This window comes from Sander lucioperca, chromosome 8 (assembly GCF_008315115.2).
Source record: "Sander lucioperca isolate FBNREF2018 chromosome 8, SLUC_FBN_1.2, whole genome shotgun sequence".
Lineage (NCBI taxonomy): Eukaryota > Metazoa > Chordata > Actinopteri > Perciformes > Percidae > Sander > Sander lucioperca.
This window is the reverse complement of record NC_050180.1, coordinates 5,613,543-5,627,220: the sequence shown is the minus strand read 5'-3', so window position 1 is coordinate 5,627,220 and position 13,678 is coordinate 5,613,543. Positions and strand designations below refer to the sequence as shown.

The 13,678-nt window shown below is 42.5% G+C and overlaps 1 protein-coding gene and 2 long non-coding RNA genes across 3 annotated transcripts; 2 read left to right on the top strand and 1 right to left on the bottom strand.

The window, feature by feature from the left end:
• Positions 1 to 2,147: 2,147 nt before the first annotated feature.
• Positions 2,148 to 4,186, bottom strand: LOC118495659. The gene is made up of 2 exons (XR_004898148.1): positions 3,564 to 4,186; positions 2,148 to 2,409 (listed from the first exon to the last, which is right to left on the bottom strand). It is a non-coding gene; the product is annotated as an uncharacterized LOC118495659 (long non-coding RNA).
• Positions 2,406 to 3,836, top strand: LOC116053557. The gene is made up of 2 exons (XR_004105876.2): positions 2,406 to 3,174; positions 3,220 to 3,836. It is a non-coding gene; the product is annotated as an uncharacterized LOC116053557 (long non-coding RNA).
• Positions 4,187 to 9,370: 5,184 nt separating the features above from the next.
• On the top strand, positions 9,371 to 13,314 carry mstnb (myostatin b). The gene is made up of 3 exons (XM_031304640.2): positions 9,371 to 9,752; positions 10,121 to 10,491; positions 11,511 to 13,314. The coding sequence occupies exons 1-3, from the start codon at positions 9,371 to 9,373 to the stop codon at positions 11,889 to 11,891; spliced, it is 1,134 nt and encodes a 377-aa protein (XP_031160500.1). The 3' UTR covers positions 11,892 to 13,314.
• The last annotated feature ends 364 nt before the right edge of the window (positions 13,315 to 13,678 follow it).

The window sequence follows — 13,678 nt, the reverse complement described above, 5'->3', positions numbered from 1 at the left end:
TGTTTTCATTGCTGCAGCTCCTCGGTCTGAAACGCTCTGTCTGAGTTCTTTGGCCCCGCCTTCCTGAAAAGCTCTGATTGGTCAGCTGGCCCACTCTGTTGTAATTGGTCAACTTAATTCAAACAAGCCGCAGGGTGGGCTGTGCTTGCTTAGGCATTGTCTCGCTTTGCCAGACCTTCCTCCACAGCGCTGCGGAGGAGGGTTTGGCCAGGGGCGTAGCACAAAATTCTGGGCCCTGTAGAAAGGCATTTCCTATGGGCCCCTCCCCGCATCCACAGCTATTCATTCTAACATCTTTTTGGGCCCTCCTCACATAAGGCCCCTGGGTCTGGCTAGTCCACTGAGCAAAATAGCCTCAGGAAGGAACTTGTTTCGGTGGGACGTGTACGTTCAAAAGTTGTTTTAGTCGTGCAACAGAAAACTCAGATTGGACAGATAGTCTAGCTAGCTGTCTGGATTTACCCTCCAGAGATCTGAAGAGCAGTTAACCATAGTCCTCAGAAATCCACCGGAGTTTAGAACGCCAACACAACGAAAGGGGAAGGTAACTGATATCCAGCCGAAAAGAGTGTGATCCGGCGGAATTCACAGCGGCACCGGAGCAATCCCGGAAATGGAACGCCAAGGATATAGACTAGCTCAGACAGCACCTATGGACGGCACATACCTATATAGCACACTAAAAGACAAAAAAGCATAATAGGGGCTCTTTGAGAAGTCATATATAGACTGTAGAGGTTTGCATATTTGTGCTGTTGTCCTCTTTAGGGCAGATGGCAGTATTTCTCAGTTAGGCTTTGCACAATAACACAATGTTGACAAAAAAGAAACTAGGTCTACAACATTTCAGCTAAAACCATGTGTTTTTTGTTTTGTTTTTTAACTCCAGTTCTGTTGACGAGCCAAATCCTTTTTTGAAAAAGTCTGTCAATTCTTTCCCTGGTTTCTTTGTGGCTGAGAGGCCAGCAGGTCCCCAGTGATCTGGGTCCTGATGTCAAAGTTCCCAAACTGTGTATACAGAATATCCTGGAGTGCAGGAAACACATCATTTCCTGGACTCATTTTGAGACAATGCCTGCTGGATGGAGGGCTGCGGTCGAGGCTGCCTAATGGCAGTGGGAGAAGGCGAGCCACAGGATCTCCAGGGAGGCCATTAAGGGAGAACTTCAGCCCGCAGAGCTTTTTGTGAGACCAGAAGGAGCCGGACAGCTGGGTGTGTTTCTGACCTGATGACACCAGTGGGGGGTTTTTTTTTTAAGTGAGAGTTTTCACCAAATGAAGGGATCTATTAATAACTTCCTCCGCAAGAGGAGGGAATCTTGGCCCTGGGACAGCATCAGTGGTCGGGATAGACTTTCACTGGCAAGGAAGAACATTAAAATTCCAGGCAATATCTGATAGGATTTCTTGCTTTGCGTTATGAGTCCAGCCCCAGAGAGCCAACACATCCTGGGAGAGGGGACAAATAAGCTCTGAGAAAGATGATAACCAAGTGAAGACGCTCCAGGCTCCGGCTCTGAGACAGATAATCACAGGACATGTGGATCAGAGTGCTTTGGTCGCTTTGGAGGAGGGTTTTTAGGTTCAATCCAAAAGTAGGTCAAAACTGAATTACTGGCAGCTCATTCATATTCCTGCTCACAGCAGAGTAATGCTTGAAGGACTCATTCTGAATGAAGGTGTTTGAGACAATCGGCCTTGTTTAATCACATGTAGAACCTCCAAGGCAGTCTTGGCTTGGCCCGGCCCTCCCACTGGGACATCCCGTCCCATGTCACGGCACGTCACATTCAATGTAAGGGATGTCGCTGTAGCGGCGGTCTACCTCCACCCACTGCTGCACGGCCCGGGCCACGATCTCCTCGGACAGCCTCTGGGCGAACTCCTGCAGCACTGGGTTGACCGAGGGGGAGCTCTCCGACGAGTCCATCTCTGAGTGAACCAGGTAGGCTTTCTCCCCCTTTGCTTTTCCTTCCGTCTTCTCTGTGAAGTTCGCATTTTGGGCTGCAGAGTCACTCCTCTTGGATTTGACACACCCCATACTCTGGAGGATGTAGCATTGATTGACTTTAGGGTGGGAGATGTGCGGTGGCAGTAAGGTGCGAAGATTGGTTGGTTAGATTTCGAACCCACGCATCAATGTTTTCATTTTGATTCTGGAAGTGAGGGCTCAGTCCATCCCAGAGGCAACTCTGTGCTTCCCCTTCACTTCTCTCTGCTGTGGTCACCTTGGTGCTCCTGTCATCCACTCCCACTCTCATCCATGTCTGAGTGGCAGCATGTGTGACGATCAGTATAACGCAGTAGAGGGTGGTGATTTAGGAGGCTAGGAGGCCCATCCCTGTGTGGGTCTGCTGGCGTTGAAACAGTCAGTGCTGCTCTCTTGCTGGCTAGCACTCCCTTTCTCAACTGCAGAGAGAAAGAGAGTGGAACGAGAGCAGATTAATCAACTAGTTGTCAACTATGAAATGAATGTATGACCAACTATTTTGATAATCGATTATTGTATTTGTGTAAAAAGTCTCTGATTCTCAAAAATGCATTTGAGTTCAGATTTCAAATTCAAATTTGGCCCTAATTCTCTTCCGTAGATTCCAGCTTGTTAAATGTGAATATGTTCTAGTTTCTTCTCTCCTCTGTGATAGTAAACTGAATATCTTTTGAGTTGTGGAGTACACTGGCCGACATTTTTCACCATTTTATAGACCAAACAACTAACTAGTAAATAATCGACCGATTAATCGACAGTAAAAATAATCATTAGTCGCAGCCCTAAAAGACAGAGATTGAACGTTTTTCACGGTGTCTGTGGTAAACTCTGCGCGGCTGGCTCCAGCGGCTGGCTCGGGGTCAAGGCTTCTGGCGGCCCGCCCTATGCAGGGTCATTTTTAAACACGCTCTGCTCTTCTGCACATCAAATGTGTTACTCCTTCAACTCCCACCTCCTCTACCACAGTGTTTTAGGACTCAATCCCTCGGCCTATTTTGTATTGCATGCCACAGACGTCTGTCTCTGGCTTGAGTGCGCTGATGCTGTTTTGTTGTAAGCCTGTGTCTCCCATCTGTTCCACTAGCCGAGCCTCGTAGCCTGATTCACAGTGACAGCTCCTGTTCTAGGACTATACAGGCCTGGGTGCACAGCAAACATGGGCTTCATTCATAAAGCTGCATGCTGTAGTCTACACAACACACAGGCCATGGATGATTTAAGCAGAGCAGGGAGTCTCCCTGGGAGTAAAACAACATTTGGAGGTGCACTCAACACAGGACTCTGAAGTGTCACAAAATCCTTTCTGATATTATGTTAATGAGCTTAAATAGTGGTAAACGTTAATTACAAAAACGTTTAAAAAAAAGTAGGCTAAACCTAATGTTAATGTGCACCACCAAAGTGTCAGAGCATCGTCTAGCTGTCAAACAGACGCATGGGATTTGGATTAACCCTGATGATGGATTTATGTGAAGCACACAGACAGTGCAGACTGAGTTTAAACCTCTGCAAACGTGAGATCAAAATGAACATGTCACCAGAATGCGCTGTGATCCTGTAGAGCTGTACATACTTTTAACAGAGTGTGGCAAATGCGTCAGGTTTTTCTCCATTCCAACCAAAAATAATCCGGTGACAGAAGATATAACCCAAGGTCGTTCAAGTGAATAATAATCCGGACATCATCTGCTGTGGCGCCGGGTTCTCCTGCCTTCTCTTCAGCTCTTCAAACAGCATCCGGGCGATTTCAACTTGACGTTATCAATTTCATGAAACGTGTAAAGAAACAAAATGATCTCCCAAGTTTCTGCTGCTGGCTGGTTTGGTTTCTGTGGGATGAAGCGCTCCGCACCACATTTCAAAATAATCTCTGAGAGGGGAATAAAAAATCCCAACCTGGTGCACCAGACGGCGGATTAACCCTGTTGCCTTCACGCCGGTTACTGCCGAGTGGAGCTCCTCAGCAGAGCGGACATCATAGGTCTGGACTGTCTTCAGCCTAATGACATTCCACTGCAACTACCGAGCTGCTGCGGTGCTCCGGAGGAGAGCGAGTCCGACCGATGCGCACTCACAGCGGCGCTGCAGCTGAGTCTGCACCGCCGCGGGCTGGGCCAACACTGCCATCTGGCGGCGACACTGAGAACTACTGCATGGGAAAAATGACCACACTGATCCTTCAGTGTGTTTTCATCAGTGTTGGGGAAATCATTCAGATTCTTCACTTAAAGCTGTAAACTCTAAGCTTTTCTTTTAAATAAATGCTATGCTCTATCGCTGAAGGAGGTAACACAATGGCACACTGGTAAAAGTATTGCAATAGTTATATATTTGCAGTATTACGAACTGGGTATCAGGCGTGACGTATACCTTAAAAAAAAATCCTGTATTAAAGTTTTTTCTCCATTGCATACACAAAAAAACTATGCATACAGTTCTGAATCTTCTGAAGCTCATGTATCAACAACAAGACTCCAGACCATAGAAATAGGTTGAGATTCACTCTATTTCTATATGCTCCACACTGCTAAACTCCCAGCAAAATGTCATTCTTTTCACTGAAATAGAAATTCAAAATCAACCAGGACTGAAACCTCAAACTTGGAACCTCAAATTTGTCAGTTGGCACCTGCTAGATGATCTTGGTTTGGTGCAGCAACATTTAAATGTTTGCATCTGCTGAGGAGTTAGATGTGAAAAAAAAACCCAAATAGCTTCATATTTTCGTGAGAATAGGTACTGTTACTTTGGTTGCATATCAATAAATGTATGAAGTAACTGTGAATTAACATCCCTTAATTTTTTTTTGATAAACAATTTTTTTTACCATACAAATTGCAACATGAACACTCATCCCCTTCTATCATCACCACCCACCCAGACAAAAAAGAAAAGATGACACACAATATTCCAGACCATTCAACAAAATAGTAACAAAATAGACAATAAACCATAAACCAAATAAACATATGTATAAATGACATCACCATAAGCCTATCATACATGTTTCTCCCCAGCACAAAGATTCTTAGGAGTCCTCCAGAAAGTTCAGGTACTTGCCCCATTTTCTAGTACAGACATCCAACCTGGTAAACCGTTAATATGACATTTTTTCAAACACCGCCACCTTAGCCATCTCACAAGCACCCTCCTGGATTGACGGCAGCCCTTCATTCTTCCATCCTCTTAAAAGAATCAGTCTGGCTATCATTAAACTAGTCTGGACCCAGCTTCTTATGTGCTTATCCATCCCACTTAGGATTGACCCATCTCCCAGGACAGATCACCTTGGGCTGAATGGAACCTGGCTCCCAGCAATCCCACAGAGGCTATCATGTACAGTATTCCTGTCCAAAATTCCTGGACCTTATCACAGGACCATAGGACATGAAGTAATTTAACTGATCACATAAAGTCATAGTGACTTGATCATTCGTTAACGGCGAGCAGCAGGAATTATTAACACATCCTGTATTCATTGATCACGAGTCATGCATTAGTTAACTACCTCTGCTTTATATACTGTTGGTAGTTTATTCTATACCAATGCATTACTTTACAAGCTTATCACATATTTTGTATATAAAATCCTAATTGTCAAAGAAACTAAGTAACTCTAGTTGTAAAATAAATGAAGTGGAGTAAAATGTGCACTTTTTCCCTTTCATACATCATTTCCATTCCATAAATGTCAATTTAATTAAGTCAAACACTTACAGCCTACACATGCCACAGAAGAAATATCGTATTATCACTGAAGTAACTTATCAGCCAAAATGAGAAAGAATTGTGACAACACAATGACAACACACGATCTACCATTACTACTATGCACAGCGTATTCAATACTATTTAATGCTTTTGCAAGAATATGGTAGGCTATTTAAAGGGGAACACCACCTATATGAAGAATTCCAATATGTTATTTCCATGGTTTAGGAAAGGTCAACCAATATTTGTGGACATGAGCTACTCTCTCTCTCTCAATGCCAGAAACCAGAGAAGTAAGTCTCAAACTTGTGATGTCATCAAGTATAAAGTCTGGAGATGCTCAATAGACAATTAATGGGAGATTTTTTTTTTTTTTTTTTTTATACCCAGATGAGCTTTATTCTGTTGTAGTGTTCTCGGTTCTGAAACAGAACATGGTCCCATATACTAAGAACATTCCCCTGGGTGCTCTCACTGCCGTCTATAACATCTTTCCCAATTCATTGTCTATGGAACACTTTATGGGCTACCTGATGATATCACAAATTTGAGTTTTAGCAATCTAGTTTGGGGATTTGGGAGAGAGTTGTTCATGTTTTCTAATAACATTGGGCTGTCCTAAGACCATGGAAATAACATGTATGAATTTTGAAAATGAGCGTGGTTACCCTTTAACAGAAAGTTACAGCTGTGCTGTCTCATGAAAATGACAATAAATGTCAATTAAACAACCAATCAGAACTAGATAAATGGGCTTTTCACAGTATCTCATGTGGGACTTTGTGAATCAGAAGATTGCAAGCCAAAATTAGTTTTGAATTAGTATCTCATAATTAGAAGTTAAGCCCAAGTTTGGACTTAGTACAACCTAAAGCAATTTTGACTCACTCTGAGATTTTAATTTTTGTCATTTCTAATCTTTATTTTTTTCTGCTAGGACTTCTTTTCAATGTAAGTTATATGAGTAGGCCTATACAATTTTTTTAAAATAATTATTATATTATGATGAAAATGTATAAGTCATTTTAAAAATGATTCAGCAATGTGTCATGGTGCATTAAGCTAATATAAGAAACCTAGCTATTGTATGTAAGTGTGATCTATACCAACTTATGAAACAGCCTTTTATCTAGCTAGATCGCCTAAATATCTTAAATCCTAAATGCCTTTGTTCATTTATAACGCATTCTCTTATTCCTTAAGGACCATTCTATTAATGCCCTGTTTTATAAGATCCATTTCGTGGACTTTATAAATTCAGATTGGATTAGAGTAATTATAAGTCTTTAAGCAACTTTCAGATTTCATATTTAGTCAACCATCACCATCGTTTTCATGCTGTCATACATGAATGTCACACTTGAGAGAGAGGAGTTGACTCTGAATGCACCTGGAGTACACTATAAAAAAAACACACATGCTCTGTAAAACAATCCCACTGGTTAGGTTCAGGGTCACTGATGTTACTCATCGAAGCTCACTGGAAAGTATGGGGCGCCAAATGTGAACATTCAGATCCAAATTCTATAGCTGATATATTTTGGTTATTTAGCTCACTTGTGTAAAACAACATGTTATATGCAATTGTCATCAATCTGTTTATAAAAGTAAAATAAAAAGTTAAATGTTAAATCTAAATCTAAATGTTAAATCTAAATGTTAAATGTAGAGCTAAATGTTTAGAAATATGCAAATAGACCACGCCCCTTGCAGTGTCCCCGCCCACACCACTGACTGTGGATCAGCCATGGGATCAGCAGGGGAAACAAAGAATACAATAGGCTTTGCATATTTTCTAAACATTGAGCTTTACATTTAACATTTATCTTTTTTATTTAACATTTAGATTTAACATTTAGATTTAGATTTAAAGTGTTTATATTATGCTTTTTGGCTTTTCCCCTTTACTTTATTGTGTTATTTATCTTTTTGTGCATGTTATAGGTTTACAAAGTGAAAAAGCCCAAAGTCCACCCCAAAGGGACTTACCATCTCCAACAGAAAACACTGTTCACAAACTGCTCCAAACAGCTCTATTGTAGTCCAGCCTTTACTTCAGAGACAAACGTGGTCACTTTGGAACACACGTTATAATGCTCACCTAGCTGCTAGCATGGCATGACCTCATACTCTGCTTCTGACTGGCTAGTAGTCCTTACCTAGCTACTGTCAGGGCACGCCCTCATACTCTGCTTCTGACTGGCTAGTAGTCCTTACCTAGGTACTGTCAGGGCACGCCCTCATACTCTGCTTCTGACTGGCTAGTAGTCCTTACCTAGTTACTGAGCATGTGCGACTCCCAACAAAGATGGAACAGAAGTGAGAGTTCTCACTCTGTAGCTAAAACAGAGAGCTCAACACACAGGGTGAAAAGAGGAGCTGCAGCAATGTGCAGTACAACAAAAATACGGTGTTTTTTTTTTTAATTAAACCATTTAAACGTATTCTGATATAACCTCTAAATACAATTATGAACCTGAAAATGAGCATAATATGAGCACTTTAACATTTAGATTTAACATTTAGATTTAACATTTAGATTTAATTATTAGATTTAACATTTAACTTTAATTTTACTTTTATAAACATATTGTTGACAATTGTATATAACATGTTGTTTACACTAATTTCTGTCTCAAATGTGAGAAAAATGATCTGCATGTGAGGAAAGTGAGCTTAATAATAAAAATATTTTAGCTATAAAATTGTATCTGAACTTTGACATTTGGCGCCCCATAGGAAAGTGTCTTTACCTCGATGCGTTTCATTTTCCAAACTATTTTTCTTTTCATCTGACCTCATACCCTCCGAATGATTCAGGTCGCCATGTGGGTGCTGGACATACTTGGAGGATGATGGCATTTCTGAAGTGAACGATGCCAATTTGCCACACGATGGCACTATCTTCTCATGTGCTACAACAAGGTTTCACCAACAAGGATTTAAACAAGTCCAGGGTTTTCTTTATCTTTGCTGATTATTGTTTTTAATCCCTGCACGGAGAACTATGCACTGTATGTTCAGCTTCTCAAAGGGAAACCTGATCTGAACAGACTTCACCTCAAGAAGGACTTTGACTAATATTGTGTACTTATTTTTTCTTAAAAATGAACAGTATTCAACAACCAGGCAGTCGCACCCGTGTCCCTGCCATCAAAACCAATTCGCAGTTTAAAACGCAAATTTGACAAAAACATTTTAGAGCGTATTCCATAGCACAAACTACACACGGATATTTCTATCTGGAATTCTTTCATAATATGCAGCAGATATTCTGTTAATTGGTGATGATATAACTTCATCAGGTTCATCATAACGTTATAGACAGTCCGGTCTGCGCCCCTGAGCGCATTGCGTAATCGCTGTAAGAAAAGTGCATTTCTCCATCTGTGGACACGTTCAGCACATGCTCACAATCTCCATCCCTTTATGGTTTGACAACGAAAAAAACTTTTCATGTCAGTCGGTTAAAATTCATTGTTGCCTGTCCAGCCAATCATAGTTTTTGACGACACAAAAGAGGCTAAAGTTGGAGTATAAAAAGGTGTGCGCTAATAAAGTATGATGCCTATCAGTGTGGGACATTACTCCAAAGCCAGTGCCGCCGCGCGTTAGGTCCAGCACACACCGAGGGATCTTTTTTAAACCAAACCGCACACCTTAGAGACAATGCCTTTGTCTCAGACTGTGCTGTATCTCAGCTTGCTGATTGCTTTGGGTCCAGTAGTTTGGAGTGACCAAGAGACGCACCAGCAGCCCTCCGCCAGCAGCCCGGAGGACACCGAGCAGTGCTCCTCTACCTGCGAGGTCCGCCAGCAGATTAAAACCATGCGATTAAACGCGATCAAATCTCAGATTTTGAGCAAACTGCGAATGAAAGAAGCTCCTAATATCAGCCGAGATGTGGTGAAGCAGCTGCTGCCCAAAGCGCCGCCGCTGCAGCAGCTCCTCGACCAGTACGACGTGCTGGGAGATGACAACAAGGAGCTGGTTATGGAGGAGGACGATGAGCATGCCATCACGGAGACAATCATGATGATGGCCACTGAACGTAAGTTTTTATTTGGCTTTGTTTTTTGCATGATGCAAAAAGGAGCCGCTCAGACGTCTCCGTGATAGGGTTTTACGCACGGGACAGAGCGCACTGGAGACGCTTTCAGTAGTCTTTATGTTGACAACACGTAGCTTTACCAGGGTTTGATACAGGGAATGTGGTACACCAACATTACCAAGGTTTAAAACTGCTTATGGGTTGGTGCATTTTGGCAGACAGCGCGCGTGATTGCGCACAGATTGTAGGGTTTTCTAAACTTTAGTTCACATGTCGAGTCAGGGATGTCTATGTACACCAGTTTATTTCTGTCTGAAAGTTTTTGCACATGGTCTTTAAAGCGTTTCTCTCTGTGTGTCTCTCTGCAGCCGAGTCCATCGTCCAAGTGGATGGAGAACCGAAGTGCTGCTTTTTCTCTTTTACTCAAAAGTTCCAAGCCAGTCGCATAGTCCGGGCTCAGCTATGGGTGTATCTGCGGCCGGCGGACGAGGCGACCACTGTGTTCCTGCAAATCTCCCGCCTGATGCCGGTCACAGACGGGAACAGGCACATACGCATCCGCTCTCTGAAGATCGACGTGACTGCCGGGGTCAGCTCTTGGCAAAGTATAGACGTCAAGCAAGTGTTGGCCGTGTGGCTGCGGCAGCCGGAGACCAACTGGGGCATCGAGATCAACGCCTTCGATTCCAGGGGAAATGACTTGGCCGTGACGTCTGTAGAGCCTGGAGAGGACGGACTGGTGAGCTGAACCTTTATTTTACATTCAAACCTCATGATCAAGTGTTTACTATAAGTGATACCTAGCAGTCGATCTCGTCATCAGTACAGGAGTAGACAGTGTCATTGTAGCTGGACTCCTGTCCTCATCAATATCATTCTTATTACAATAGATTACAATAAACGCACAATCCTGTATGCTTCTTTATCTTCTTGTTCGTGTGTAGGTGCATTTTGGCAGACCCCTGGACAATAAGCACACAGATTGTAGGGTTTCCTAAACTTAAGTTTAAATGCAGTGTCAGGGATGTTCAATTACACCAGTTTATTTCTGTCTGTAAGTTTCAAGCATAGCTTTTTTTTTTCTTTTTCTTAAAGTCCAGTTTCTAATTTGGTTCAAAAAAGCATTTTTGGGTTCTCTATTGTACTGTCCTGAGGTTTTAACTTAAGGCGTTCTGAGGTTTTAGTGCAGAGAGGTGAGGCTTTGCAGAGTCAGCAGGTGGTTAAACATTCATGCATTTCACTGCTGGAAGAGGGAATCAAGATTTAAGACTTTTGAAAGCTGTTAATCAACACAGACTCCATGCAGGCGCACACCTGCATTTGGACAAATGCCCGGTCCACAATAACCTCAAATCTTATTGCTTGATTACATAAAAGTTCACCTGCCCCACATTCCTTAAAGTATTCTGTGTGACTGTGCACATCAGAGTAATTGCCTGCGCACACACACACACACACACACACACACACACACACACACACACTGCTGCTATCAATGGCAAACACTTATCATACGGCTCAAACACCGTCACTGGGCTCTGAGGCAATTAGAAAACCTAGACGGCTGTGGTTAACCAACCATCAGATGATTTAATTTCTTTAAAACTCAAAGTTTCATAATATTATCGTGCCATGTTTGAAAACCAGCTGCCAAAGGTCGAGGGCACCAGATTAAAAGATGTAAAATGAATGCTGTCATCCGCCTCCTTTTGCAAACCAGTTATATCCAAAATGTTCACACACGCTCTGTCATTGCAGCAACCATTCATGGAGGTGAAGATCTCAGAGGGCCCCAAGCGTGCCAGGAGAGACTCAGGCCTGGACTGTGACGAGAACTCTCCAGAGTCCCGCTGCTGTCGTTATCCGCTCACAGTGGACTTTGAAGACTTTGGCTGGGACTGGATTATTGCCCCAAAGCGCTACAAGGCCAACTATTGCTCCGGGGAGTGTGAGTACATGCACTTACAGAAGTATCCGCACACCCACCTGGTGAACAAGGCTAACCCCAGAGGGACCGCAGGCCCCTGCTGCACCCCCACCAAGATGTCGCCCATCAACATGCTCTATTTTAACCGAAAGGAGCAGATCATCTATGGCAAGATCCCTTCCATGGTGGTGGACCGTTGTGGATGCTCTTGAGTTGGGACGGAGACCCTGGCGAGAGGGAGGGGAGCACGGAGGGGCCATGGCTCGGTCCGGCCTCTAGCTTCAGACTTTTTGACACAACCAATCCACCAGTTCCAATGCTTTCCTGCAGAACACGGTGCAGTAGAACCAGAGTAGAAGCCACAAACAGCCCGATCTTCCCACAGGGCAGCGCTTTTCACAACCGGCATAGCTCTTACTTTTCTTTCCTCCAGTGAAATCTTAGCCATAGAGGCTTGAAGTCAGATGGATGCAGAAACATACATACGCACACTCACACACCTGCTGGACCTTGGAGTGAATGTAGACAGAAATGATCAAAGTTAACCAAAAACTTGTTTTTTTCCTGTCTCTGTGTTCTGTGCCGTCCATTTATACACACACATGCCAACAGATTATACTCGTACGCCATCTACTCCACTCCACTCGTAGCCAACATACAAGCTATTACACTTTTTGCTAAGCTATGTGTTTGTGATAATCATTTTTCAAGTTATGTTTTCAGAGTGAAACCAGGAATCCTCATGGACTTTTTGAAAGGGCTTGGAAAAACCCAGCTGGAGACACTTTAGAGTGATATTTCACACTGGTAGAACATGTTTTAGTACACACAGGTTCGTAGAAGTCAAGAGAAAAATAAAACTGACTGCATGGCAAACCCTTAGTCACTCCCACATTACTACTGCCATTTATAAAGACCCAGCCAAACATTGCAACATTACTAATTTGGAAAATTAAGCAGGTTATTTATCTTTCCGTTGTTGGATCAAACTTTGAGTTCTAATTTTGTGAGAATTCGGGAATAAACCCCTAAATGCAGGTGGCGGCACGGTGGTTGATCATCTCGACATCCTATTGACATAAAAATGTTCCACCAGGTTGAAGTAGCACTTTAGGTTTTGACACGTCTTCATGTACTCTACCATACATACGCGCAGCAACATACCCAACTGAGGAGCGTTCTTGCTCGGTCATAATCTTCACTATCCAACAAAACAGCCTGACCTGCCCGATACACTTGAATTATTCTGATTGTAAATTCACATTACTGGACAGAAGGACTTGAACTGAAGGCACAATGAATGCAGCCTACAAATGAAAAATGTGTTAAAGACAGACGATGGATTGTCGAGATGTATGAATGTTGAGATCGTGCTTAAACTCTGTCTTACAAACAACACAGTTTGCACTATGGCACACCAATAGAAAGAATTGGTTGCTACAAAAGTTGTAAAAACTGATTTTGATATGTTTGCTAATTTGTATTGTATACATATGCCATTGTTTCCATTAGGAGTTGCCTTTCTAAACCACTGTTGGTAAATGTATAAAAACCACAATCTAGCAAGATGAAAGATGTAATACAGCAACTCTATATACTTGTTTTAACAAATAAAGTTTCTAGCTTGTTTGTTGAGTTCCGTTTCTTTGAGTATTTTGTTCCTACGCTACATTCAGACATTATGTCCGACCAACTGCACTTTACAAGAAGCAAGTATGCTCATTTTCTATAAATCTGACCTTTAACTGTTGTATTAGTTGCAATTCAGATTCATGTAAATTCCTGGAATATGTGGAGGAATGTGCATCGTCTTCTTGCATACAATTTCAGAATCGTACACAATATGAAATCATCACTTGCAGACATAAAACACTCCAGTCTTATTCTTTTGATAAACTACTGCAGTGTATCAGACGAATAAGACTGGACATGCCAAGTGGCTTCAGAAATGACTTAGTGTTATTCTGCTGACTCAGATGATATCCAAACCTGATGTTTC